At 61.1% G+C, this 26,542-nt stretch overlaps 3 protein-coding genes across 4 annotated transcripts in view; all 3 read left to right on the top strand.

Moving 5' to 3' along the window:
* Positions 1-26,542, top strand: part of FSD1 (fibronectin type III and SPRY domain containing 1) — a gene marked incomplete at both ends in the record, with an annotated part of 516,986 nt that overhangs the window by 472,330 nt on the left and 18,114 nt on the right. The window lies entirely within an intron of this gene.
* On the top strand, positions 893-14,221 carry YJU2 (YJU2 splicing factor homolog). Of its 2 annotated transcripts, none has more exons than XM_080803438.1 (8): positions 893-1,002; positions 2,619-2,719; positions 3,885-4,029; positions 6,641-6,775; positions 8,872-9,053; positions 9,685-9,808; positions 12,376-12,523; positions 12,724-14,221. In XM_080803438.1, the coding sequence occupies exons 1-8, from the start codon at positions 979-981 to the stop codon at positions 12,834-12,836; spliced, it is 972 nt and encodes a 323-aa protein (XP_080659564.1). In that variant the 5' UTR covers positions 893-978; the 3' UTR covers positions 12,837-14,221. The 2 variants fall into 2 exon arrangements, with proteins under 2 accessions (XP_080659564.1, XP_080659565.1); XM_080803439.1 differs by having other exon boundaries at positions 12,376-12,527; positions 12,724-12,895.
* SHD (Src homology 2 domain containing transforming protein D) lies at positions 20,264-25,868 on the top strand (the record flags this gene model as incomplete). Its single annotated transcript, XM_080821225.1, has 6 exons — positions 20,264-20,560; positions 21,806-21,911; positions 21,991-22,179; positions 23,174-23,297; positions 24,478-24,597; positions 25,682-25,868. 6 exons carry the CDS (start codon positions 20,264-20,266, stop codon positions 25,866-25,868), a joined length of 1,023 nt encoding a protein of 340 aa, XP_080677351.1.

The raw sequence follows: 26,542 nt of genomic DNA, 5'->3' as shown, positions 1-26,542 counted from the left end.
TGGTCCATGCACGTGCAGGGTGGGTGGGTGCGGGAGCTGGTGCGTGCACACGCAGGGGAGGTGGGGACGGGGGCTGGTCCGTGCACGTGCAGGGCGGGTGGGGACGGGGGCTGGTCCGTGCACGTGCAGGGCGGGTGGGTGCGGGAGCTGGGGTACACTCGCAGGGGAGGTGGGGACGGGGGCTGGTCCGTGCACGTGCAGGGCGGGTGGGGACGGGGGCTGGTCCATGCACGTGCAGGGTGGGTGGGTGCGGGAGCTGGGGTACACTTGCAGGGGAGGTGGGGACGGGGGCTGGTCCGTGCACGTGCAGGGCGGGTGGGTGCGGGAGCTGGTCCGTGCACACGCAGGGGAGGTGGGTGCGGGAGCTGGTCCGTGCACGTGCAGGGCGGGTGGGTGCGGGAGCTGGGGTGCACTTGCAGGGGAGGTGGGTGCGGGAGCTGGTCTATGAGTCTCTGCCCGGGACTCCAGGTAAACGTGCGGGAGGGCGTCCAGGCTGCTCCTCTGTGGACGTGCGTAGTCCGTGGGAGCTGTCCCCGGCCCCAGGGGCACGCGAGGGACACAGGAACACGCAGCCCAGCACACAGAGTAAACACTCAATGACAGCCCCCGTGTTCGCTCGAGAAAGGAGTAAAGAACAGGGAATGTCGCGAGCAGCGGCCACGGCGCGCCACGATGGAATTTTTGTGAGCGGCTGCTCACCTCTAGGGGGCGCAGGACCTCCCCCGAACTTCAAATCAGCCGATCCCCGGAACCTTCGTAGCAAACTCGCGAGGGCGCAGATCGGGAGGGAAGGTATCCGGATTCGGACCTTGACAGGCGGGGACCAGAGCCAATGAAGGGGGGGGGCGTGCTAGGCTCCTACCAATAATAGAGCGGAGGAAGTGACGATAGCGGAAATACAAGGGACGGCCAGAGAAGTTCGGGGAACACCGAGCTTAAGCGTTCTTCTCGTGCTTGAGAGACAAGTAGGAGGCAAAGATGTCGGAGCGAAAAGTCTTAAACGTAAGTACTTTGTGACCAGGCTTTCTACCCGGGGCGGGACACCTCGGAGCTCGGGCCGAGGTGGGTTTCCTGTGCTCTCCTGTTGGAACCTTTTTCTCTTCGCCAACGGTCTTCCGCGGGGCGGGGCTTTCAGACATCTCCCAATCACCTTCCGTGAGGGGTGGACCCTTGCGTCCTTTCGGGGCGGAGCTGAATATGTTTGCCCCAGCCCTCCTCCTGATTGGGTGTGCCGGAGGGAGCTAGCCAATCACGTCCCTTGGGGGTGGGTCCGCCTCGGCCGTATTGCCGTTCGCTCCTCCTCCAGGCGCTGAGGCCCCGCCCCCAGGGTCCCGGGGTCGCGCTTCTTGGGGGGCTTCGGCTCAGCTCTTCGGCTCGGCTGGCAGGGGCGCCCCCTCCCGGCCGCCCCGGCTTCTCCCGACTCTGTTGGGAATCCGGCGGGGCTCGGAAGGCGGCATGCGGCCCCCGAGCTCCGAGTCCCTGTGCGCGGCCCCCGGGGGCGTGTGTGCTCCGCGTCGGGGAGTGAGCGCCCCGCTGTGGGAGTGTGTAAGCCCCGCGTGCCGGGCCACGGGCCCAGGTGTGAGCGGCCGGGCCGGTGCGGCTCCCGCGGCTCCGCGCGCTCTTCTCCCCCGCGCTCGGGTTAGGGGTCCGGCGCCGGCGTCCTCACAGCCCGGGGCAGGTGCTGGACTCCGTGTCCGCGGGAGTCCTCCCGCCCTGGCGACCCAGCCGGCAGCCGGCTCTCCCCGTCGGTTCCCGGGGCTGCCGCGCCGGCCCCTGCTCATCCCAGCGTGCAGGAGGACGGGCCCGCTGAGGCCCCGGAGGCGGGGGTAGCCAGGGAGTGGAAGACCGGGCTCCTGACCCCCGGACCTCGCTGCACCCCCCAGAGCCGTGTCCGCCCCGGGGCTCAGTTTCCCCTCTGTGATGGGGGCCCGTCGCTCTGCCTCCACGAGGCTCTGCAAGGGTTCCGTGAGGCCAGAGCTATGAAGTGCCCCGTGCGGGTGCTCAGCACACCGACTGCTTTATTTTCGGATTATCCGCGGAGCTGTGTTCCCTGATCCACACCTGCCTCCTGCGGGTCTCCCCGCTCAGGCTCCCGTGCAGGGGAACTAACAGGGCAGCCCGAGGCTGCAGTCCTTGGAACGGCTGGCTTGCCAGTGGGACCTTGCCTGGCACCCCAGGATGGTTCCTGGCTTACGCTCTCTGTATGAGCAACGCGGATCATGCGGAGCGCCGGCCCTCCTCCCGGGGTCCAGAATGTTGGAAGCTGCGAGGCCGTGAAAGCCCCAGGCTCCCTGTGAGCTTCTAGGAGACACCATCTCCTGTGTGTAGTCATCTCCTCCCTGGGGTAATTAACACGTCCTGTGTGATTCCCGGGGAGCAGACTCGGGAAGCAAGTGCCTGGTCTCCCGGTCCCGCTCCCACACACCTTTTCCCTCTGCTGATGTGTCCCTGCGTCCTTTCACCATAGTAAGTGGTAGCCGGAAGGACAAGTGTATGCAGAGTCCTAGCAGCCACAGGGTGGTCCTGGGGACCTGGGCACAGCTCTCCAGAGCTCCTCCCTCTGCCCCAGCCTGCTTCTGTGCCCCGGACAGCTCCCCTGACACTTTCACTTCCCACAGAAATACTACCCGCCCGACTTTGACCCGTCCAAGATCCCCAAACTCAAGCTCCCCAAGGATCGGCAGTACGTGGTGCGGCTGATGGCTCCCTTCAACATGAGGTGAGTGCCCCCCATATGACTCCCCACGTGGCCCCTCACGTGGCCCCCCCACATCATTCGTGGCAGACACACCTGGTGCCTGACATCCTCAGAGAGTGGCTCATCCCCGGCACTGAGACATCAACCCAGCGAGCGCAGGACTGTGCCTACCCTCCCTTTCCTCCCAGATAAGGATTAACATCCCTGACTCCGAGCCCCCAGCCGGTGTCTGCCTCGAGATCTTGATTGTGGGTTATAAGTGTGATTGTGGAGATGGGACCCTGTGTACTCATTCCCCGCCTCCAGCAGGCACACTTCTTCATACCCCAGGATCTTTGCACAGGCTGTTCCTTCTGCCTGGATCATTATTCCTTCTGCTCTTACCTGGCCAGCTCTTCACCCCACAGGTCTTGGTTTAAACCTCACCCTCTCAGGGACACCTTGCTGGCTCAGCTGGTCGACCCTCTTGATCTCAGGGGCGTGAGTTCAAGCCCCGTGTTAGGTGTAGAGATTAATTTAAAAAAATAGCGAGCTCTAAAAATACATATTTCAAAAAATATTTTAGTAAAATCTTAAAAAAACCCTCACTCCCCAGGAGTCCCCCATAACTCCCTGTCTGACGCCTTCCATAATTCCCTCTCCCTCACCATCCCCAGATCTTGGCCTTTGTACGGCTTCATAGTTACCGTGTCTTACAGATTCTGAGCTTCGTGCTTTTTTCACGCTTTAGCATGTTGAAGTCAGAAACACCCAGTCATCAGACTCCTCGTTCTGTGAAACTCAGTGTGTGTTTGCATATCATTGGTTCATTTCTCTCCTTCATTCACTCATTTTTAAAATTCAGCAATCCTTTTGGGCACCTGCTGTGTGCCAGGGCCTTGGCAACACGGGGGACGCTGTGGGGAACAAGATACCCACCGAGCGCCAGCCAAGCCGCTGCGAGCGTGTGACAGGCGAGTCTCAGCAGGTCTGGGTCGTCCGGGTGCTTCCCCAGCAGGGGATCCCGGGGCCAAGGGCCAGGCACGTACTAGGAAGAGCACGCCAGGTTGGGGGAATCTGAGACAGGTTGCCTCAGGAGGGAGGGAGCTCCCCGTCCCGGGGGGTATGCCAGCAGCCACCTGCCAGAGTGCCACCGGGAGGAACCAGGGTGCTGGGGTGGCTCGAGTCCCTCTGTCCTGCCCCGCAGGTGTAAGACGTGCGGAGAGTACATCTACAAGGGCAAGAAGTTCAACGCGCGCAAGGAGACGGTGCAGAACGAGGCCTACCTGGGCCTGCCCATCTTCCGCTTCTACATCAAGTGCACGCGGTGCCTGGCAGAGATCACCTTCAAGGTAGACACCAGCCCAGCCGGCGGGTCCTTCCCCAGGGGGCTCCCTGCTCCCGTCCTCTCCCTCCATGGAGCTCCCGTGTCACCCCATCCCCAGGAGACAGGCTTGTTTCCGGCGGCGTTATGTACAAAGGCCCGGGTGTTCAACGACACGGGACTCAGGGAGCAGACCTCACAGTGACGTGGCGCATGGCCGGTCATGGTCACGACCGTGTTGAGAATTTGGGGGAGTGGCCGAGGACCTTACGTTCTGCCGGAATTTCTTTTTACCTAACTCTTCCTTTTGGGTATAAAAACAAGGACATTGAGAGAATGACATATTTTGATTACTCTTTTTTTGAGATTTATTTATGTATTTGAGAGCGAGCGAGCACGTGCACAAGCTGAGGCGTGGGAGGGGCAGAGGGAGAGAAAATCTCAAGCAGGCTCCTTGCTGGCCGTGATCCTGGCGAGGGGCTCGATCTCACCACACGGAGATCGTGACCTGGGCCGAAATCAAGAGCCCGATGCCCAACCAACTGTGTCCCGCTTACCGCCCTGGGAGCCTCTATTTGGGGTCCCCCCGTTTATTTTTTGACAGAGACACAGTGAGAGAGGGAACACAGGCAGGGGGAGTGGGAGAGGGAGAAGCAGGCTCCTCGCTGAGCAGGGAGCCTGATGCGGGGCTCCATCCCAGGACCCTGGAATCATGACCTAAGCCGGAGGCAGACGCTTAATCACTGAGCCCCGCAGGTGCCCCCTTGGAGTACTTTTTTAAACATCTGTAGTGAGATGTGATTCACGTGCCACGTACAGTGTCTGATTCGGTGGCGCTTAGTGTGCTCCCAGAGGACTAAGCTGACCCTGTGCCCAGTTCCAGGAAGTTTCCGTCACCCCCAAAATGAGTCCCGTAACCATTAGCAGTTGGTCCCCATTGGGCCCTCCCCAGGAGCCCCCCGTCTGCTCTCTGCCTGCGGATGTGCCCGTCACGATGGTTCTCATGCAGGGTGCCCTGCGCCCTGTCCTCGTGCACGTTTCCTGGTGTGATTCCGGGTTCCCCCCGACTATGGCGTGTGGTGGGGCTCCTTCTGCCTCACGCTCAGTCACGTTCCCGCGTGGGAACACACCATGTTGTACGCCGCCCTCTGTCCCCTGGATGGACACTTGGGTCCTTTCCAGAAAATGATCTCTCTTTCCCTGAATGGTAATGATACATATGTGTTTCTACAATATTTACGATTTTACGACATTTACAAATACATACGAGTTTTTAAAGACTAGAGGAACTCTCGGGGCGCCTGGGTGGCTCAGTGGGTTAAAGCCTCTGCCTTCGGCTCGGGTCATGATCCCAGGGTCCTAGGATCGAGCCCCACATGGGGCTCTCTGCTCAGCAGGGAGCCTGCTTCCTCCTCTCTCTCTGCCTGCCCCTCTGCCTACTTGTGATCTCTGTCTGTCAAATAAATAAATAAAATCTTTAAAAAAAAAAAAAAAAGACTAGAGGAACTCTGGCCAGACGGTACGGATTGGCTCTCCCGCTGAAGAACTTCGGGCGATTAAGTAACCGGGGCTGCGGGCGTGGGTCACGGGTCCCTTCCCGCGCGTGGTGGACACAGAACTCAGAAGTGCGGGGCCGGCGCTTGAGGTCCGCCTGCTGCTCCCGCCGCCCGGCCAACCCTGAGCCTGGAAACAAACGCTCGGGAGGCGCTCGTGCGGTTTCCGGGACACGGGATCCCCCTCGTCCTCGTACTTCCTCTTCTAGTGATGCGCTCCGTATCGGGGCTACTTCCCCACCCACGGCAAGGCGGCAGGGCTGGCACCGAGGGTCCCGCCTGCCCCTCGCCCGCTTCCCCTCCTGTCCGCATCCTCCGCGCCCGCAGTGCCTCTGTCTCTGTCGCAGCGAGAAACCGACCCTGAATGTCACCATTAACCACGCGCCACACACCGTGTGGGTTTCTGTGTCTCCCCTGATGCCGACTCTGCGCTCCAGGGTCTCATCTGGGATGCCAGCTGGTGTTTCCGCTCTGCATTCTAGAGGTGCACGTAGGAGCACGCTCTGTACTTACTGATATGTGATTTATGAGTACGAGAAACCGTGAACATGTGTGTGCACGCACAGCAGACAGGAAGACGGGGCATGTGCAAAGGCCCAGAGACTCGCATTCGCAGTCGGGCAGAGGTCGGAGGGAGGCAGCGGACAGGTGCAGAGGGGTCTGAAGTTTTTGGGAAAGAGGACAGGGACACTAGAAAGTAGTGTCCAACCCAGGCATTGAGACAAGACAAGCGAGGCGGCTAGGGGACATTGCGCAGTGTTTGAGTGTCCCAACTCTTGGTTTCAGTTCAGGTCCTGATCTCAGCGTCGTGAGGTCAAGGCCCGGGTCAGGCTCCATGTCGGGCTCGGCCCTCGGGGGAGGGGTGGGGAGTCTGCTTGAGATGCTCTCTCCGTCCTCCTCGGCGCTCTGGCTCATGCTCGCTCTCACTCTCTAAAGTAAATAAATCTTCAAATTAAAAAAAAGACCCCGGAGGGAACGAGCAGGAGTGAGGCACGGAGAGGAGGTGCCCAGGCGGCCGGCTGCCGGCCTGCAGAAGCTCCTGTGCCCAGGGCCGTAGGACTGACGTCTGCCCGTTGTCCCTTGCAGACGGACCCCGAGAACACAGACTACACCATGGAGCACGGAGCCACACGGAACTTCCAGGCGGAGAAGCTCCTGGAGGAGGAGGAGAAGAGGGTACAGAAGGAGCGGGAGGACGAGGAGCTGAACAACCCCATGAAGGTGAGGCCGGCGCCGCTTCCTGCCTTGGGCCCCGGGCAGGGCGATGGGGTGGGCAGGTGTGGTCGGCAGAGCTCCGAGGTGGTCCCGGGAACCCACCCCCTGGCCATACGCCCCGTGCAGCCCCCAGAGCGCACGTGCAGGAATCTCACACCTGCAATCAGGTGGTTACATTGGGTCACGGTCGACCTCGGGAGAGGGAGGCTGTCCAGCGGGCCGGGCCTCTCACCCGAGCCCTTCATCTGGGTCTAGAGGACATTAGCGGTGTGAAGGAGCCGGCCTAGAGCGGGGGCCCATGTGGCCCCCTGTCAATAGCCAGCAAGAACGCGGGGACCTCAGTCCCACAGCCGGAAGGAACGAGACTCCGCCAGCAGTCCGAGCCAGGCCAGGCCTCGGGGGAGACCCCCAGCCCGATTTCACTTCCGGAAGCCTTGTTGGAGAACCCAGCCACGCTGTACCGGGCCCGGGAGCCACACCGGCCAGGGGACAGCGAGAGCCCTGTGGTTTTAAGCTGTGGGGCTGGGGACAGACTGTCATGCAGCCGGGGAGAACGAATCCGAGGGGCAGGAAGTTGGACTTGAGAAGGTGAGGTGCTTCCTGCGGCCCCTGCAACACCCGTGACCGGTGGCCGTGAAGACTAGAAGCGTGGCAGGAAACGTTCTCTTGAATGTTTCCTGGCTGTGTGATCTTGGGCAAGGCGCTTGGCCTCTCTGGGCCTCAGCATCCTGGTATATCAGATGGGTTCGATGACCGGCCTCAGAGGTGTGGGGCTTAAGTGACTTTGTACACAGGAGACTCTTGGGACAGGCCCCAGCACGTACGCAGGAATCCCTGCGTGCTGAAACTCTGACCCGCCCTCTTCAAACAAACCGTCCTCTTCCGCTGGCCATTTGGTCGTCTTTCTCGGAAACGGAATGATGTCTATGTTCCTTCCGGCCTCCCCACCCCCGTAAAGCCCATCCATCCCTGGGCCCTCCGTGCCGCTCCTGGCTGTTTTCTGAGCCAGCACGTCGGACCTGGTGCGGGGTTCTCCGCAGCGAGCGGAGCGGCAGGGAGGGACGCAGGCTCCGCCGAGGGGACCGTGTTCCCGCAGCGGCCTGCGTGGTCGTGTCCATCCTGGTCTACCCACATGACTTAGCACAGGCTTATGGCCTGCGTTACCCCCAAAACTGCAACTTTATAAACATTTCTGTTCCTCCAGTTTCTGGGGGTCAGGAGGCCCAGGGAGCTGAGCTGGGTGGTTCGGGCCCAGGGTCTCTCCAGAGGCCTCATCTCCTGAAGGCTCAGCTGGCCATGTCCTTGCCACGGAGGCCTCTGCACCCCTGCACGATGCGGCACCAGCCTCCCCAGAGCCAGCGATCCAGAGGAGCCGGGAGGACCCACCATCAGAGGGACAGACACACTGTTGTCCCATCACACCCCGCTTACTGGGAGCGGGGCCCGGAGCCCAGCCCGCACTCACGGGAAGGGGAATGAGGTTCTCCTTTTTCAGGAGAGACATACCAAGAGAATTGGGGGATGCATGTTCAAACCCTCGGGACTACCACTTCCCTCTGGCCCCAGTCCCAGCAGCCCCGAAGAGGCCGGTGCGGGCTTCCTGCCCGTGCCTCAGAGACCCGGGCTGGCATTGTCACAGGGATGGAACTAGCTCACGCTTGGCCACGTGTCAGCCTGGGGCCCGGCGCGTCGTGATTGCTCAGACTCATTTTTAATCTTCGTTACTGTTATTTTTAAGTAAGCTGCGCACCCAGCATGGGGTTCGAACTCCTGGCCCGGAGATCAAGAGTCGCATGTTCCCCTAACAGCCAGCCGGGCCCCTCCTCTTAGCTTTTACTGCTGTGTCATGACAGAGCTGGAGCTGGGCCGGACAACCGGCGGTGCGGCCTCAGCAGACCAGCTCCCGTCCCCACGCCTTGCTGCTCTGAGCTGGGGAATGGGTGCAGCCAGGGGATGGGGCAGGAGGCCCCCGCGCAGGCGCTGTGGGTGCAGGTGGGCGTGGGGGCTCCTGCCCGGGCAGGTGCCGCCCCCCGCCCCCGCAGCCCCAGCAGCCGCACCGAGGGGCGCCGGCCCGCACACTGAGACTGGGTCCTGCCCACCAGGTGCTGGAGAACCGGACCAAGGACTCGAAGCTGGAGATGGAGGTTCTGGAGAACCTGCAGGAGCTCAAGGACCTGAACCAGCGGCAGGCCCACGTGGACTTCGAGGCCATGCTGCGGCAGCACCGGCTGTCGGAGGACGAGCGGCAGAAGCAGGAGCAGGAGGAGGACGAGCGGGAGACGGCGTGAGTGCGCCCCGCGGGGCAGGCGGCGTCCCGGGCCCTCACAGCCTTTGCTCAGGCCTCTGCCTGCCGCACCCTCCCAGGTCTCCCGTGGCTCCCGCGGGCGGCCCTTCTGCAGGAGGCCTTTCCCGTGCTCCCCCACATCTCACTTTCCCTCCAGAGGGGGTCTGCGTCGGGGTCACCAGCATCACCCCCCAGGTTTGATGATTCGGCAGGGGGGTCCCTCAGGCACAGGCCTGCTGTGTCCACACTTTCTGGAGGGCACCGACCGCCCTGGAACCTTCCCTCTGCTTCCCCGTCTCCGTTTCATGGCCTCCTCCCTCTTCCAGAATCCGAACGGGGCCCCGGTTTGGCTTCTGCGTTCCCAGGTGGGCGGGCGGCGAGTGGCGCACGGTGGGGAGTGGAGTCCTCGTGGAGCACCTTCGGAGCGCCAGGCGCTGGGTGGTCCTGGTCACAGCGTCAGTCAAGGGGACTGTCGTGTGGGGAGCTCCCAGCCAGGGTTCCGGCCGAGGCGGGCCGGGGCCAGTGGCCAGCACTTAACCGTGCCACCCTGGATGGCCAGAGAGGATTGCGGGGAGTCTGGGAACCCCTCGCTGCCCCGCTCACTCCTGTGGGGGGGGCGGGGATCCCACAGGGCCTTGGTGGAGGAGGCGCGCAGACGCCGGCTGCTGGAGGACTCTGACTCGGAGGAGGAGGCGGCGGCTCCTGCCCCACCGCGGCTGGCCCTCCGGCCCAGGCCCACCGCCATCCTGGAGGAGGTGAGTGTGCCCGCACCCCCCTGAGGGCTCTGGGGGGCAGCAGAGATGGGGTGCCGGGCCCGGCACCGACGGCCAGAGACCGACTGTGAGTCAGCGGGCCTGGCTGCGTGCCAGGATAGCCTTGTCTCCAGAGCCTGCAGTCGGCCAGCCCCTGCTCAGTCGCGGAGACGAGCAGACCCCCAGACTTGGAGACTGAGGAACGCGGATGTATGTTTCTCAGTCCCCATAACAAGCCCAGGGGTGACCGCCAGGACTTGCCACGCAGCTCCCAGCACTCAGGGACCCAGGCTCTTTGCAGCTTGTGTGTCTGCTCTCTCCTGGAGCGTGGGCCCCAGCTCTGGGGTCCCGGCTTCTGGCCAGGGTGGGGCTGGGAGGGGTACCCGCCAGGTACTAGAGCAGCAGGACTAGTGAGTTGCAGGAGGCCTGGGGCCTCTCGCTGGCCCCGGGCTGGCAGCAGGGAGCAGGGAGGAGCATCTGGCAGGCGGACTGCTAGCACTTTGCAGCACAGTGTCTCATCCAGGGCGGTCAAGGCCACGCTGGCGTGTTAATCGAAGACGGGGCACTAAAGCGAGAAAGGACAAGTAGCGGTCACCCCAGGCATGTTTTCTTTTCACTCCGACGTGTTTGTGGCCCGTGCCAGCCAGATGCGGGTTCAGCCACCGGGTAGGACCCAGTCATGCTGTTCCAACTGCGTGGAGGTGACTTTTCTGTTGAAAAGTTGTGCTCAGCCACTCAGAACGGCATCGGGCCCAGGCAGCGTCCCACTCTCAGTTCTAGTGGCCTGAGGGGTGGCGGCCGGGGGTCTGCCCTCACTGCTTCACCTTCACATCCTAGCCAGGGGCAACGGCCCGGCCAGGGAGGAGGATGGTCAGGGCTCCCGACCCACACAATCCATTGGCAGTGGCACACGTGCCATTGGTCAGAGCCCAGCCACCTGAGCCCGTTGTGCTGCAAAGGAGGATGGGAAATGTAGTCTTTGGGGGGAGGGGCGCGGCCATGTTCCAAGGAGGCTCCGTGACTGTCCCGGGAGAATGGCCCTGGGGGTCCTGCACGTCCATCCGTCACTCTCAGACACAACCAGGATGTTTTCCTTGAGGCGCTGTCCTCTGCTGACAGGTCTCACACTGTCTTTCTTAAATAAACCGCCCCCAAAGTTGTCTAAAATTTCCTCTTTTCTTCTTTCACGGGGAACAGGACATCAGAGCCACCATGAGAGCAGTCTGGGTTCCTTTGCTGTTCCCTGCCCCCCCCCCCCCACGCATCTGTTCCAGGCGTCTTCCTTGCACCGAGTTTGAGGACACGCTTCTTGTTTTGTTTGCACCACAGGGTTCCATTGAGACCTCCCAAAGCCTTGCCATGACGTCTACGGGACCCCGTCCCCTTCCGCACCGTGGCGCCCCGTGTCCACGGTTTTGCTTAGTGGCAGTGCGTGTCGCGGGCGGACGCAGGCTTGGGGAGGAGGCTCACGAGGGCTGGTGCTGGCCCGCCGTGGGGGCACGTGGGTCAGTTCAGAAAGCGGCAGCTGGGATGGCTGGTCTCTCTCTGTAACCCACTGGACCACGTCTGTCCCTGTCCGCGCTCGCTCGAGGGGCCCCGGCCGGTGCACAGGTGGCCACGTGCGGCCCCGCGCCTGCAGGGTCCCCCGCCCGCGCTCCCTGCTCCCGCCGAACCAGCCCTCTGGTGTCCCCGCTCCAGGCCTTGGCCTCATGCTCCGCTGCTCGGAGCACAGTCCCTCAGGTCCCTGCTTGTTACCTCCTCCTCGTTCTGATGGTGGCCCACAGCCCCTCTGAGGAGACCTGGCCCGGCCGCCTTAGTGACGGGCCGCTGTTCCCTCAGCTGTCACAGCACACTGAAGTCTTTCTTCGTGTCACACCACCTGTCAGGACAGACGTCCTGTCGATCTGTTCGCTGGTCCGTCCTCCCTCCTCCCTCGGATGGGGGCCCCCGGAAGGCAGCACCCCATCCCTCATGCCCCCGGCGGCTTCAGCTCCCAGCTCAGACAGGACCTCCTGAGGCCCGGGGATTCCGGTTCCTCTGTTTCAACATAAAACAGATAAAAGGGGTCCCTTCCCGTACAGTTGAAGAGCTAGAAGGAGATGGGGCTGAGCCCCTCCCTGCCTTCCCCTCGCTAGTCCCCAAAATGGGAGCCTCCATATTCCCTCACTCCATCAGACACATTGGTGGAGCACCTTCGTGCCAAGAGTTGTCTGTGGCACCGTGGACCCAGTCGTGAACGTGACCGGAACCCCCAGCACGGATGAGGGGGTTACGTCCCGAGGCAGTGGAGGCCCCTGAGGGCGTGGACATGCCGCACTCGCTCGATCACGTGACCTTAAACTGTAAAGAAAGGTTTCTCAGCGGAGCTGATGCCTGGGTGGGGTGTTGAAGGATGAGTAGGAGTTCACCAAATGCCTTAGAGGAAGGGGGCATTGCAGGTGGAGGGAATGGCATGGATAAAGGCCCAGAGGGGACAAGGCGTGGTGCGATTCAGGAAGTGTAAGTGCGGGGAGGCCGGAGAAGGTGGGATTGGGACCGGTTCACCCACTCATGTTCCCCCTCACCCCCAGGCCCCAAAAGCTAAAAGGAAGGCGGAAAGCTGGGAACGGAGTGTCGGCACCCTTGGCAGCAGGCCCCAGCTGTCGGGCCTAGTCGTGGTGAAGAAAACAGATCTGGGTTGCAGCCCCCGGCAGGGCCTGGCATCGCCCACCTCCCAGGGTAGGTGCGCATCCCCCAACCCCCACCCCCTCCTGTGACTGGAGTGCAGTGCTTCGGGGGGCCACCAGGTGATAGCAGGCCCTCCTCTGGGGTTTGGGGGCGTGGGCGGGACCATCTGGGTGGTGGGTGGGGGGAGCGGTGCGCCCCCAGCCAGGGCGTGGGGTTGAGGCCGGGTCGGCCCGCTCTCCTCTCTCACCCAGGGCCCATGGGGAACAGCAAAGCAGCTGAGCCCGCGCCCCGGTTGCCCGGCACCTCCTCCCTGAGCCAGCTGGGGGCCTATTCAGACAGCGAGGACAGCAGCGGCAGCAACTGAGACCCCAGGCCCTTCCCCAGGTCGGGGCGGGAGGCCTCGGCACCAGCCAGAGCCATGCGTGACTGGACGAACCCAGAAGTCCTCTGCGGCGGGCGGGGCCAGCAAGGGCTTCGACCAAGGGACTCGGTTTCTGTCCTCTCCCCCCACCTGCTGGCCCTTGGGGACTTCGGGGTCCCCAGCTGACACTGCCGCCCTCCTGGCCCTCCGTTCGGGGCCGTGGCATCCCTGGGAGAGCTCCCGGCTCCTGGCAGGCCTCTGTGGTCCACACAACGTGGCTAATCTGGCCTCTTGGCTCTCGGAAGCTGAGAGACGGTAAAGGTCCGTTGATGAGTGGACGTCTGGGGGGGGGATCTGTTATGTAGCACTAGATCGCCTGTCCCGCCGCTGGTCACGTGAACGGGAAATCGATTCCGGAGCCTCGTTGTTTCAAGGTTGCCCGATTCCGGCTCTGAAATAGTTCTCGCCCACTCCAGAGTGTTCTGGTTGAAGGTCCTATGCTCCCGCCAGACTCCTTCAGCCCCTGACCCCCAGCTCTGCTCTCCCGCCACCCCCCCCCGACCCCTGGGGTCTCCGGCCTCTGCCCTCCTCTCGCATACTCACGTTTGTTCGGCATCTGGGAATGAGGCTTCGTGCTTCTCACTGGCAGAGTTTGGGAGCCGAGAAGCCCCCACTTTGGGGATCCGCCTTCCTGCAGTGACTTCTGGGCGGAAGTATGGCTGGGAGGCGGCAACTGGGATCCAGCCAGGCCCCCGGGACCCCACCTCACCCTGAAAACAGGACCCTGGGGGGCCCAAGTTCTGGAATGCGGATGGTGGCGCCGGCTTGGGCTTGCTGGTCGGTGCGTCCCTCCCCCGAGTTCGGCCCCCAGCAGCATCCTGTCCGTGGCGTCACCTTGGCCGTGGTGGGAGTATTTACACCGTGGAAGTCCACACACAGATAAGTGCCCCGTGCCGGAGAGCCAGCTGTGGGCACTTCGCCGCCTGCCCAGCCCGCTTTCCCCAAAGTCAAAGTCAGCATCGTCGCGTGCGGTGCCTGGGGTGGGTCTGTTCAGACCAGTGGCTGGAGGAGAGCATCCAACCCAGGAAGCACTTGTGGGAGAGATGAGGAGGCGTGGGGCCCTGCTCTGCTCTTCCTGCTCTGCTCCCCACGGCCTCCAGGGGAAGGTGCCGACACCGCCCTCACCCCGATTTCCAGGCTCACCCCGTGTCCGCGGCTCTGCTGCCTGGGGTCACTTGAGAACGGGTGCCAGTTGCGGGATGAAGTCCACGGGATCCCCTTAGTAAGCAATAACAGCTAACGTGGGCGAAGTCCTTGCCACTGGCCGGACCCCTGCTGAGCTCGGGCCAACGCCCTCCTCTGAGTTTCCCACAGCAAGTTGCCCGCTCAAAAAAAATAAATAAATAAAATAAATATATATATATATGTGTGTGTGTGTGTGTGTACCTATATCATCTATCTATAAAGTACATATTAAAATGTGTATATAATTTAGGGGCGCCTGGGTGGTTCAGTGGGTTAAAGCCTCTGCCTTAGGCTCAGGTCATGATCCCAGGGTCCTGGGATCGAGCCCCGCATTGGGCTCTCTGCTCAGCGGGGAGCCTGCTTCCTCCTCTCTCTCTCTGCCTGCCTCTCTGCCTACTTGTGATCTCTGTCTGTCAAATGAATAAATAAAATCTTTTAAAAAAATAAAAATAGAAATAAACTAAAATGTGTATATAATTTAATATATCATGAAATTTATAATTTAATGTTAATATAACTATATAATATACACTTATTTTATTTTTTATTATACATTTTTATTTTTTATTTCATTTATTAATTTTTTTGAGCACCTACTTTTGTGCCCAGATGTGTCTTAAGGACTGGGGCTACAACGCTGAAGGAAAACCTGTGACGATAATGCCCTAAAGAAAATAACAACAGTCCCCGCTCCTAATGGTGACGTTATGTTCAGAAGATGGGAGGTAGATAGTGAACGTATCTAAACAGAACAGTAAGCCCTGAAGAGAGGCAAACATACACTGGAGGCAGTGACAGTTCTGGGATGAAAACAGCAGGGGTGAGGGTTGGCACCATCACGGGGTGTGTCTCGTCCCCCGCGCTGCCCCCCATCAGCTACTGCTGTGTAAGGAGATCCCCGAGAAGGGCGCAGCGGCAAACACAGGAGCCCGGGGGCGGATCTGCTGGGTTCTTGGCCTCAGGGTCTCGCAGCTGCCCCTCACCTGGGGCAGGGCTGTGGTCTCATCTGGAGGCCCGTCTGGGGCTGGATCTGCTCCCACGCTCGCTCAAGTGGCTCTTGGCCATTCCTCACGGGCTCTGAGGTTGCCCTTGGCTGCTCGCCTACACGGCCCCCTGACGGCAGGACTTCATAAAGCCAGCACAAGAGTGTGGGAAGTGGCATCCCATCACCTTTGCCATGTCCCCCCGGTTGGAAGCAAGCCACAGTTCCGGCTACATGCAAGGAGAGGGGATCACACGTGGCTCTGGCCACTGGGAGGTGGGGGTCGTTGGAGGCCAGTTGAAGGTCTACCTCCCAGACCACACCCCCCTCCCCTGCCCCCCCGTCAACTGTGAGCTTTACGAGGGTAGCTGTGTAGATGTGTGTGACCCCAGCACCTGAGGCCATCCGGGCACTCAGTGAGAACTAAGTGGAACTCACTGGAACCGTCTTCATCTTATCTCCCAGCAGGCTTTATGCTTCCTTCTCCCACCCTATGACCTGGGAGCCCTTCTGCTCTTGGCCCCCAGTTTCCAGTGGGTGTTCCTAGGGTCGAGCGAGCAGAGGGTTAGCGACACATCAGGGTCCTGTGTGTGTGTGTGTGTAGATCCTCCAGGGCCTCCACTCACCTGCTCTCCCCTCAGCCCCCTGCACCCCCTCCCGCTCTCCAGAGCCTGCCCTTCCCCCTTCGCTGCTGACAGCCCCCTTTCCCCCGCGCCGCACTCCATGTCCTTCATCCCGGGGAGCTGTCAGGCCTCATCCAGAGCCTCCTCCATCAGTGCCCCCTGGGGACCGCTGCGCAGCACTGGGACTTGTGGGGGTGGGCTGCCCTGCTAGAGCGCACTCAGCCGGAGCCTGGGCTGCACAAAGACACAGGGGTCGCCGCCCCATTTCCCAAGCTCAGCTGCGTGCCAAGCTCTGCCCCAAGCTCCCTTTGCACCAAAACCCGCCTCTCCCTCAGACACATGCCCTGTTACTGCCTGGTTTTAAAGAGGCGGGAAGCTCCTGGGCCACGGACTTCGAGTGAGCAGGGGACAGGGCCGGGCTTGCCACCGCAAGGCTCTGATGACCTTTAATGACCACAGTCCCCTGCAACTCCTGCAGACAGAGCCTCCAGGGGCTGGGCCTCTCCCTTCAGACTGGGCACTCATGACAACAGAGCTACATCTCCTCCGTCAGACTAGGTGTCTTTGAAGGCTCAACTGTGCCTGCCCTATCCAACTGAGAGTCCTAAGGATAGGCTCTTGTCTCCTCCATTAGACTAGGGGCCCCTAAAAGCAGGGCCATATCTCGCATCAGACAGGAAACCCCTGAAATCAGAGCCATGCCTCCTCCATCAGACTGAATGCTTCAGAGGGTAGAATCATGCCTCCCCTATCAGACTGGGAGCCCATTAAGGCATGCACCTATCTCCTCCAACAGACTGAAGCTTCCGAAGTCAAGACCATGCCACTCCCATCAGACTGTGGGTTTTAAAAGGCAAGGCTGTGTCTAGGAGCTTCTTAGGGCAGAGATGGTCTCTTCTATCAGAGTAGGAGCTCCTAGGGCAGGGCTACGTCTCCTCCATCAGATTAGGAGTATTTAGGCCCCACTGTGAGCCGCCCCATCTTATCCTGGTGTCTTGACTCTCAGCCCCCCCTCCAGACTGACTGCTCCATGAGACAAGAGTGAGGGGACAGAGAAGGCAGGCACAGCCCCCACCCAGGGATCCCAACTGGCTCCTTCTCAAGGTCCCCCCCACCCAAAGCATATATTGAGCACCTACTGTGTGCCACACAATAGGATATTATTGGGCCATAAAAGGAATGAAGCTCTCTCTCTCTCTCTCTCTCTCTCACACACACACACACACACACACACACACACACACACACGAGGATGAACCTGGGAAACAGTGAGTCCTCTCATGAACCAGCCACAAAAAAACCACATAGTGTGGGATTCCACTTACGTGAGAGGTCCAGGACAGGCCTGTCCAGAGGGACAGAAAGTGGACTAGAGGTGTCAGGGGCGGGAGAGGTCGGGGGAGAATGGAGAGTGCCCACAGGGATGGGGTTTCTCGTTGGGGTGAGGAGAATGTTCTGAAATGAGTGGCGATGATTGTACGATCTTTTGAACATTCTCAACCTGAAATGCACACTTTAAGCGGGTAAATTGTAGAGCATGCGAATTGCACCCAAAAAAAAAAAAAAAAAGGTGTCCCAGTGTCCAAAACCGCTCAGCAGAGGTGAGCTGTCCTCCCAGCTCAGAAAGCTGTGTCACCACCCAAGGTCAGGGCGCTGGGATTCCAGAAACCCCGGCACCCAGGAGATGCCCCTGATACTGGGCCTCTCAGACCCTGGGGTGGGGGGCAGGGGGAGGGAGGAAGCCTCAGCCCAGGACCCCTAGACCACCCACCTGCTCGCCTTTGTCCATGCAGGGCCCCCCTCCGCTGCCCATCAACACCCGGAAACCCAGGAGTTCCCGTGGCTCTTCAAGGGCACACCGCAAGGTCGCCAGGCCCCCAGCCCCTCCTCATCCTCGCTGCTCCTCCGGAAACCCCTTTGTGGCGGGGGGGGGGGGGGTGGGGGGGGGTGCGCCCCAGGAGCAGTCAGCTCAAAAGCGCAGGAAAGTCAAACGCCGTTTGATTCTGCCTCGGGGGCCTCTAATTGCTATTCCTGACACACGCTGTAATTAGAAGGCCCCTTTCAAATATTTATACCTCAGACGTCTCCTATTTATCCGACAGGGAGAGGGCTCGGATTTGATGAGATCTGTCAACAGCTCATCCCCGAGCCGGGAATTGCCTTGCGGCTGACAGAAAACAGGACAATTACCCGCCGTGCTCCCCGGCCGTCCCCAGGGACATTGTCTTGTCGCTGATCGAAGAGGGCTGCGTTGGGGGGGTGCGGGTGGAGGGGCTGCAGGAGGGGGACTGAGTTCAACAGGTTCATGTGGGCGACACAGCCAAAGCCGGGAAGGGGACATATGGAAGGCCCTGCTGCCACGAGGGACTTTGCCTGCTCAGCTCTGGACCTCAGCGTTGTCACCTGGAGAGCAGGGCTGACCCTGGGGCAGGGCGGAGAGATGCTGATCTCACCAAGACGCTCCAGTGGGTGTGAAGAGTCACCCCAGCCAGCCCCCCCCCCACCCGGGCCGCACAGTGCAGGCAGACCTGAGCTGTGGGGGGGCTCTGAGCAGGTCCTCCCCCCCCCAGTGCCTCAGTTTCCCCATGGGAAAAAGTAACTCCCTTCTGGCAATCCTTCCTTCAGCTCTCTGGGGGTTTCCCGTTAGAACCCCTGCTAGAAACCAGGAAAGCCAGGCACCAACGGCGGCGTAGACGTGGCCCCGACTCACTGTTCCTCCCCAGGGGCCTTTTCCCAACAGTGTCAGCTCTGACTTCTGTCCGGGCTTCCCTCCCCTCCAAGCCTCAGGCACCAGCCCACCTTGGGGGCTGAGATGGTGGGACAGAGCACTGGGAGAAGGGAATCTGCAGTCCCTTCTTGCCGATCACCCCCTCTTACTGCAGTATTAGGGGGAGCTGAGCAAGCCCCCTTAGAATGAAAGAAAACCCGTGTTTGGTCTGGAATTGGCCAGCACACCCCTTTGCTTCCCTTACCCCAAATCTCTTACTGTCCTCGCCCCCAGACAGCTGCAGCTGCCAACAGGCCGCCAGGCCAGGCGAGACCCCTCTCATTTCTGTCCCCCTCCCAGCCTCCACCCCTAGAAGCCACAAAGGGACAGATGCTGAGGACCCGCGCCAGGCACAGATACCATCTCCCTTCCCAAGGCCAGCTGCCCCAGCCCCCCTCCCCCATGCTGCAGTCAGTCCCCTGGGTTGTGGGCGGTTTGCAGAGAAGAGTCCTCTTGGGGAGGGGACGCCAGAACCCCCTCCCTTCCACTCCTCCCTGCTTCCTTCAGCTCCATCAATATCAATTTTAGCCAGTGACCTCTGGAACAATCCGCTGGTCAGTTGCGCCGCCAGATACTGGTTCAATTTCAACCCTCAGCAGTGGTCGCTCTCACCCCCTCTGCTGGTCAGTTTCACCCCCTCTTGCGGTCACATCCAGACCCCCATTTCCCGGCCAATTTCCACCTCGCCTCCCTCTCCCCGCTGCTCCCCGCCTCTGCACCTCTCGCTCCCCAGAGCAAGGTCAGCCCTGTCGGTTCCCACCTCCCGCGCTCCTCGCTCGCTCCTGCCAGCCGCGGTCCTCCGGGTCAGTGTCCAGCGGCTGCGGCCTCGGCCCCGCGACTCCCGCCCCGCACCCCCTTCCCTCGGCGGGCAGAGGCTCCCCTCCCTTCCCAGAACAGCTGAAGGTCTCAGTCACCTCCGAGGGGGGCGCAGGGGGAGCGGAGGGGGCGGGGGAAGCCGCGGAGGGGGAGGCGGGGAAGCCTTGACGTCGCTGCCCGGGACGCGGCCGGGGCCGGTTGGGGCTGGGGCGGCCGCCTGCGCGCCCCCTCCCCAAAGTCCCACCTCCCGGCCGCGGCGGGGAAAGTCTCTCCGAAAGCGTGAAGGGGGATTGGAGGAGGTTTTATTTCCCTTTGTGCCGGTGGCTGGGGCCGGATCGAGGCGGCTGGGCCGGGGGCTGCGGGACCCGGGCTCCCCCCGGAGCGGAGAGGAGCGCAACAAAGGATGCGCCGCGCGGAGGTCACCGTCCCCGCGGCCCAACTTTGCGCGCGGCGCCCGTGCCCCGGGGGAGACCGCCCGCGGCGCTGAGGACCCAGGCGTCCGTGCTGAGCCGGGCTGGGGGCGCCCGCGGGCGGCGCTCTCCCCGACTCCCGGCCGCAGAAGGGAATCCCGGAGCTTCCCGGAGGCGGCGGGCGGCCGAGCCGCGCACCGGGACCGCGCTTCCCGCGGAAACTCCGCGCGCTTCCGCGGATGCCCCTCGCCCTGGCCCGACCACCCGGCGCTCGGCGCTCAGGGCCCTGCGGGGCGCCCCCTTCCCCCGCCGTCCGTGCGGAGCCGGGCTAAGGTGGACTTTTGCTCTCCTCCTTCCCCGTCTTCCCCCCTCTGTCTCCTTTTTTCCTCTTTTCAGCGCCTTCTGAGCCCACCCAAGGGACACACCTGATCTTTTTCCTCCCCCTCCCTTCCTCCTCCCACGCCTCCTCCTCCTCCTGCTCCCCCCCCAGTCCTTCTCCCTGGGGACTCTGCGGAGAAAGGGGTCCGGGAAGGGGGCATGTGGGTCCCCCTCTGACAGTGGCCGGGTCTGGCGCGACGCACGCACAGATGGCCAAGTGGCTGCGCGACTACCTGAGCTTTGGCGGTCGGAGGCCCCCTCCGCAGCCGCCCACCCCGGACTACACCGAGAGCGACATCCTGAGGGCCTACCGCGAGCAGAAGAATCTGGACTTCGAGGACCCCTATGAGGACTCAGACAGCCGCCTGGAGCCCGACCCCGCCGGCCCCGGGGACTCCAAGGGCCTCGGAGACGCCAAGTACGACTCTCCCAAGCACCGGCTCATCAAGGTGGAGGCCGCCGACATGGCCAGAGCCAAGGTCTTGCTGGGCAGCCCCGGGGAAGAGGTGCGTGGCTAAGTCCCAGATGCTGGGTGGCCCCGGGACACTGGGTGGGGAAGGCCAGGCTGGGCTTCCTGGATTTGGGGGACCTTGTTTTATGGAGCAGGCCCGGCACTAGCCAGACTCTCCCCAATCCCCCACCTCCTTAGCGGAGTCTGATTTTTGTCCCTTTCCAGGGCTCAGCACCGGTTGTCCTACTATCTCTCTGGCCCTGCTTTGTCCCCCTGTCCTCCTGCTCCCTACTCCCCACTCCCTAGTCCCCTCCCCTCAGCTTCCCCAAATAGATCTGAGTGAGTCCTGCCCTGGTGAGCCCTGGAACCCCCAGCACTGTGGCCCTCCTCTGCTACTGCTCCCACTTCACAGAAGGGGAAACCAAGGCTCACTGAAGAGAAGCAAGTGGCCCAAGGTCAGTGGCCCTAGTTCCTTAGAACTTGACCCAGATCTGCCTCCAGTGCCCGTGCTTTTCCAGTATTTTTCCTAGAGAATCAGGGAGTCGACCCCAAACCCTCGGGGTGGAGACAGACAGAGGATTTGAAGGTCACACGAGGCTGTGTCAGGCAGTGATTAAGAGCCCAGAGGAAGGAAGGAGGAGGCAGGGACTCCGGGAAGCAGACCACCTGGGATGAAACCCTGCCTCTTATTTACCAGCTGTGTGACCCTTAGCAAGTCACTTACCCTCTCTGTGGCTTGGTTTCCTGATCTGTAAAATGGGGCTAATGTACTTCTGGATGTTGGGATTACAAGGAAACACGGGTGAAGTATTTAGAACATGGCTCGCAGCTGATAGACATTAAAATTATTATTTTTTAAAAGATTCTATTTATTTTATTGGAGATAGAGCGCACGCGCACAAGTGGGGTGCAGGGGAGAGACGGAGAGGGAGAAGCGGCCCCACTGAGCAGGGAGTCCCCGTCGAGCAGGGCACGATCCCAGGACCCAGGATTCAGGATCATGACCTGAGCCAAAGGCAGACGCCTGACCAACTGAGCCACCCGGGTGTCCCGACATTAAAATTACTGAAGGAGGGAGTTGGGGCTGTGTGGCAGGAGGAGAAATGCGAAGCTGGCATCTGGATTCAAACCTGGTGCGTGGGACAGAGGACTCCCTACCCCAGAGACAATGAGCTTCGTGGAGGGGAAGAGTCAGCCAGCCAGAGGCGCACCACCACCCCAGAGGGGGTGTCTACAGCTGGGCTTGGTCCCCCCGCAGCCGTTGCCGCTCACTCCCTTACTTCTCTACTTCTCTCTCCAGCTGGAGCTCGACACGGAGTACTCAGACCCCTTTGATGCCCAGCCTCCCCCGCCACCTTCAGAGGACGGCTACATGGAGCCCTATGACGCCCAGCGGGCCGTGAGCGGTGAGTGAGCGCAGCTTGGGAGAGGGGGACGGGGTCCCCGGTGGGTGTGGGAGCTGACCGGTGTTCTCGGCTCCCCCAGAACTGCCGTGCAAGGGCGTGCAGCTGTACGACACTCCCTATGAGGAGCACGACCAGGAGCCAGGAGACGGAGCCCTTTCTGGAAGGAGACCTCGCCAGAGCCGGCTGCCTCAGGAAGACGAGCGGCCAGCGGATGAGTATGACCAGCCCTGGGAGTGGAAGAAAGATCACATCTCCAAGGCGTTTGCAGGTGCCCCTCGAACCCAGGCCTTGACCCTCCCCAGGCCCCGGATATCCACGTCCTTCCATTTCCTGCTCTGGTCGTATCCTCTGAGTCACCTTACAAAACAGACCCCCAACACCTGCCACCGTGGCAGTTTACTCATTCCCACTAAAGTGTGAATGGCTGATATTGGCACATCCCTCTTCCTAGGAGAACTTGTACCTTCCTCGAGAACAGAAACTCCTTCAGAGCACCCGTGGGGCTCACTGTAGTGCAGGGATAGGCTTTGGGGTCAGGGGAGGCCTGGATTTGTGTCACTTGCTTGGGCAAAGTGCTTTATCTTTCAGTCTCGGTCCTCCCCCGCCCCCCCATCAAATGGGGATCGCTGTAGCAGCTGCAGAACGGGGGGTGGGGGGGCGGTGCACGCTGGGTGCCAGCAAGTGTTCCCACGGGCGCTGCTGGGGAACAGGGTAGCATTTCTTAGTAACTATCACTAGGCGGGCTTGGGGTCAAGTCCCGAGTTGGGGAAGCAAGGGACAAGTCTGTGGCCTCGGTTTCCTCTTTTGTCAAAGGGTAACAATATGGTCAGCTTTAAGAAGTAACATGACTTGTGCGAACCCAGGTATGACTGGGAGGGAGACTGGGGCTCAGTGCCTCGCCCTACCTGGCCTACCTTGGGGGGTGGGGGGTGTCTAGCTCTAGGACTTGGCCAGAATGTGCAGAATCTGCAGGACAACCAGCCCCTCTAACGCATACCTCGCCCCCGAGGGTTTGTCCCTCGTGGATCTGCCCCGCCCTCGCCAGCCACCACGCTTAGAAGTGACCACACCCCTTTCTTCTGAAGGCTGATTGGCTGCTCCTGGACCAATCCTGCCCAGTCCTTAAACCCAGCCCCTCCTACCTTGGATTCTGATAGGTTGCCCACGTTGGCACCGCCTTCCCGCTGAGGGTGCATTGGCTTACCCCGGTCCCGCCCCTCCCAGGTGGGTTGGACTTAACCCTTTTCTCTCTAACCCTCCAGTGCAGTTTGACAGTCCCGAGTGGGAAAGGACCGCAGGTTCAGCCAAAGACCTCCGGAGACCCCCATCCAGGAGCCCCCAGCCCGCAGAGCGCGTGGACCCGGCCCTACCCCTGGAGAAACAGCCGTGAGTGGGGAAGCTGACGTTGGAGGAGCCGGGTTGACTCTCTCCCCAGCCCATACCAGCTGCAGACTCCAGTCCTCGGACTGGGGGGCTGGGGGAAGTACGACTCATTCATTCCCTTCATCCCTGTCTTCGAGTAACCCTCACTGGGTGCCGGAGCCTGCCGTGCGTCAGACACCTCGCTTAGGTACAAAGCAGAATCACGTGGCGTCTCATTCCTCGGCCTCGGAGTCTGGGTTCAGATCTCTGCTCTGCATCTTTGCTGGGTAGCTTTGGGCAAGTCCCTTAACCTCTCTGAACTTAGGGCTCAAACCCCCAGGATGATACGCACCTCAAACAGAGACCCTGAGCCCGAGGGTAAAGAGACGGAAATCACCCTCACCCCGAGGAGATCTTGGGATGGAACTAAGAGGAGCAGGGTTTTGGGGGGGGGGGTCCCAACTTTGGGCTGGAGTGCAGTGCACTAGCTGGGAGGGGCTGGGCCTTCTCCGTGTCTCTCCAGCCCAGCAGCTCCTCCAGGAGCTCCCCCAAAGCCCGCTGAGCCCAGCCCAGTGAGGTGGGGAACTAGACATTTCCTTTAAAGCCCTCCAGTTCCAAAGACGCCACGGCGTGTTCGTCACAGTTATTCCCAAACCCCTTAGGTGGGCCAGACAGAACTGACTGATGAACACGGAGGTACAGGGGGAGGCGTTTCTTCGCTGATCCATTTTCTTTCAATACAAACCCCACGAAGTCTGTGTGGCGCTCCTCTGTGAGCCCTTGCTACAACCGCTGACCTCTCTGAGCACGTTCAGTCCGATATTAAGTGAACGATGGTAGGTGGGCAGGCGGGTGGGGTACGGGGTGTGGGAAATCTCCAAAAGGCCAGATGCAGCAAGTGGTTCGACTTGAAGGACTAAGGAAGGGGAACCAGGACCCTGGGGACCCAGCGCAGGGAGGCTGTAACGATCCAGGTCAGGTGGATCTTTTGAACCGGAGGGAGCAGCTCCCTGTGGACCTGGGCTCTGGCAGGGAAAACCACGTCCGCCTGAAAACCAGGCTCTGCTTGAGAAGCCCAGGGAAATTGTTCCCACTTGTTTGCCTGGAGCTCACAAGTCCTGGAAAGGGCCGTGCCTGCACCAGCCCCCAGGGGCGCGTTTGCAGGGGGATCGCCCTTTATGAGACATCTGCCCCCGCCCCCTAGGTGGTTTCACGGCCCACTGAGCCGGGCAGACGCCGAGAACCTCCTGTCTCTCTGCAAGGCAGGCAGCTACCTCGTGCGGCTCAGCGAGACCAGCCCCCAAGACTGCTCCCTGTCCCTCAGGTGAGGCCCCAGCCCCCTGAAAGGACCGAGGCTCACAGCACTCCCTGCCTCTGGCTTTCAGGCTTTGGCTTTAGGGATACTTTGGTGGAAGCAGAGGGTGGCGCCAGCAGCCGGTGGGCGGGGCTTCCAGGGAGGCCACAGGCCTGTTTCCAATGGGGAGTGAGCACCCTGTCACTGGGGGTATGCAAGAAGGTGGAGTGCAAGCCATCCAGTAGATCTAGGATGTGAGTGAGGTGGGAAACTAGATATTTCCTTTAAACTCCACCAGCCCCAAAGTTGAAGCACACCCACTGGTGTCTCTCGGGGCCAGAATCTCCTAGTGGCACTGCAGGCATTTGAGTTTGAGATCCTGATTCTACGAGCTTCTCTGCCTAAGATTCCAAGTGTGTGTGACTATAAAAAACCCAGAATTCGACTAGGCATCTGAGTGTGAGATTCCTGAAAGGGCAAGATTGAAGAGGGCTTGGAGAATCACTTTAAATCCTGCCTCTGCCACTTTACAGCTGTGTTGCCTTAGCTAAATGACTCAGCCTTTCTGGGCCTTGCTTTTATCATCTACGAAATGAAGATATAAATAGCGCCAGCTTCGTGGTAATACTGCCACGAGGAAATGAAACACACACTCACGTGTGCACAGGCACACAGAACTGAGACTAGTACCCCAGCAACAGGATGTGTTTCATTCATATTAGTCACGATAAGATCATTCCCAGGTTCAAAGTCATTCCACTCACCAGAGATGCAAGAAAGGAAAGGGGCTCCGGACTGGGGGTTAACTTGTGGGAAGCCCAGAAAGGGTAGCGCAAGGGCTCAGAAGGTTTGGGGGGAAAGTGTAGCCTGACCTCAGGGGAGGAGCCGCCACCAGGTAGGACGTCCAGAGGCCTTTAGAGCATATAGGGGGGCAAGGCATCCCTGCCAACGGGGAACAAGCCCAGAGCTTGGCCCCCAAGTGACAATTGAGCAGAAATATTTGGGAATGCCAGCTGCCAGCTTCTGGGGATCACGAGGGGCGGTGGGTCTCTAGGGTCGGAGGGCGTGAGCAGGTTGGGCGTGATCAAGGTGCTCCGTGACGCCTGTCCCCCAGGAGCAGCCAGAGCTTCCTGCACCTGAAGTTCGCGCGGACCCGAGAGAACCAGTTCGTGCTCGGTCAGCACAGCGGCCCCTTCGCCAGCGTGCCAGAGCTGGTCCTGCACTACAGCTCCCGGCCGCTGCCTGTGCAGGGCGCCGAGCACCTTGCCCTGCTGTACCCAGTGGTCACGCAGACCCCCTGACCCCTGCAGCTTCAGCCCCTGCCCGCACCCGGCGGGCCCAGAATCACTGGCTGCGAGCACTAGAGGTCTTTCCAGAGACTCGCCACCCCTCCAGGCCCTGGGTCTTCCTCGGCACAGCCTTCCTGGCTCTCCCCTCTTAGGCGCTAAGGTCCAGAATTGTGTCGCCAAGCACTTCTCTGGCCTGGAAAATAAATAAGTTATTGTGTGTTTCAAGTGTCCTTTCTGGGAGGCGGGGATCCCAGCCCGAGGGAGAGGAGAGGGGGGGTGACCCTTAGACCCTTAGAGGGGAAGGTCATCCCCAGGTCCACTTGGGAGATGACTTGGGGGTGAACCCTGAATTACTCATGGGGGCGGGGGTGGGGGATCACACGTAATAGAGCCCCAGGTAGGCAGGGAGAGAACGTATGAGGTCAGAGGAAAACCCGGACAGCTGATACAGACAGATACAAAGATGGAGAAACCGAGGGGGGAGGCTCTCCGGCCAGCCCTGCCCCCATCCAGCCCCTCCCTCACACCCAGGCAGACAGGCCTGATGCTGCTGCGGAAAGGACATCTGTCCCCATGGAAACAGCAGAAGTGGGGGAGGGGAGCTGATCCCAGCTGGTGTCACATCAAGGTGACAGTTGGGCAGGAGACTGGGGGGTGTGTGTGTGATAAATTCCAGGGAGCCCCGA

Source organism: Martes martes (assembly GCF_963455335.1).
Source record: "Martes martes genome assembly, chromosome: 1".
In the NCBI taxonomy this organism is placed as follows: domain Eukaryota; kingdom Metazoa; phylum Chordata; class Mammalia; order Carnivora; family Mustelidae; genus Martes; species Martes martes.
This window is presented reverse-complemented; position numbering and strand designations above follow the sequence as displayed.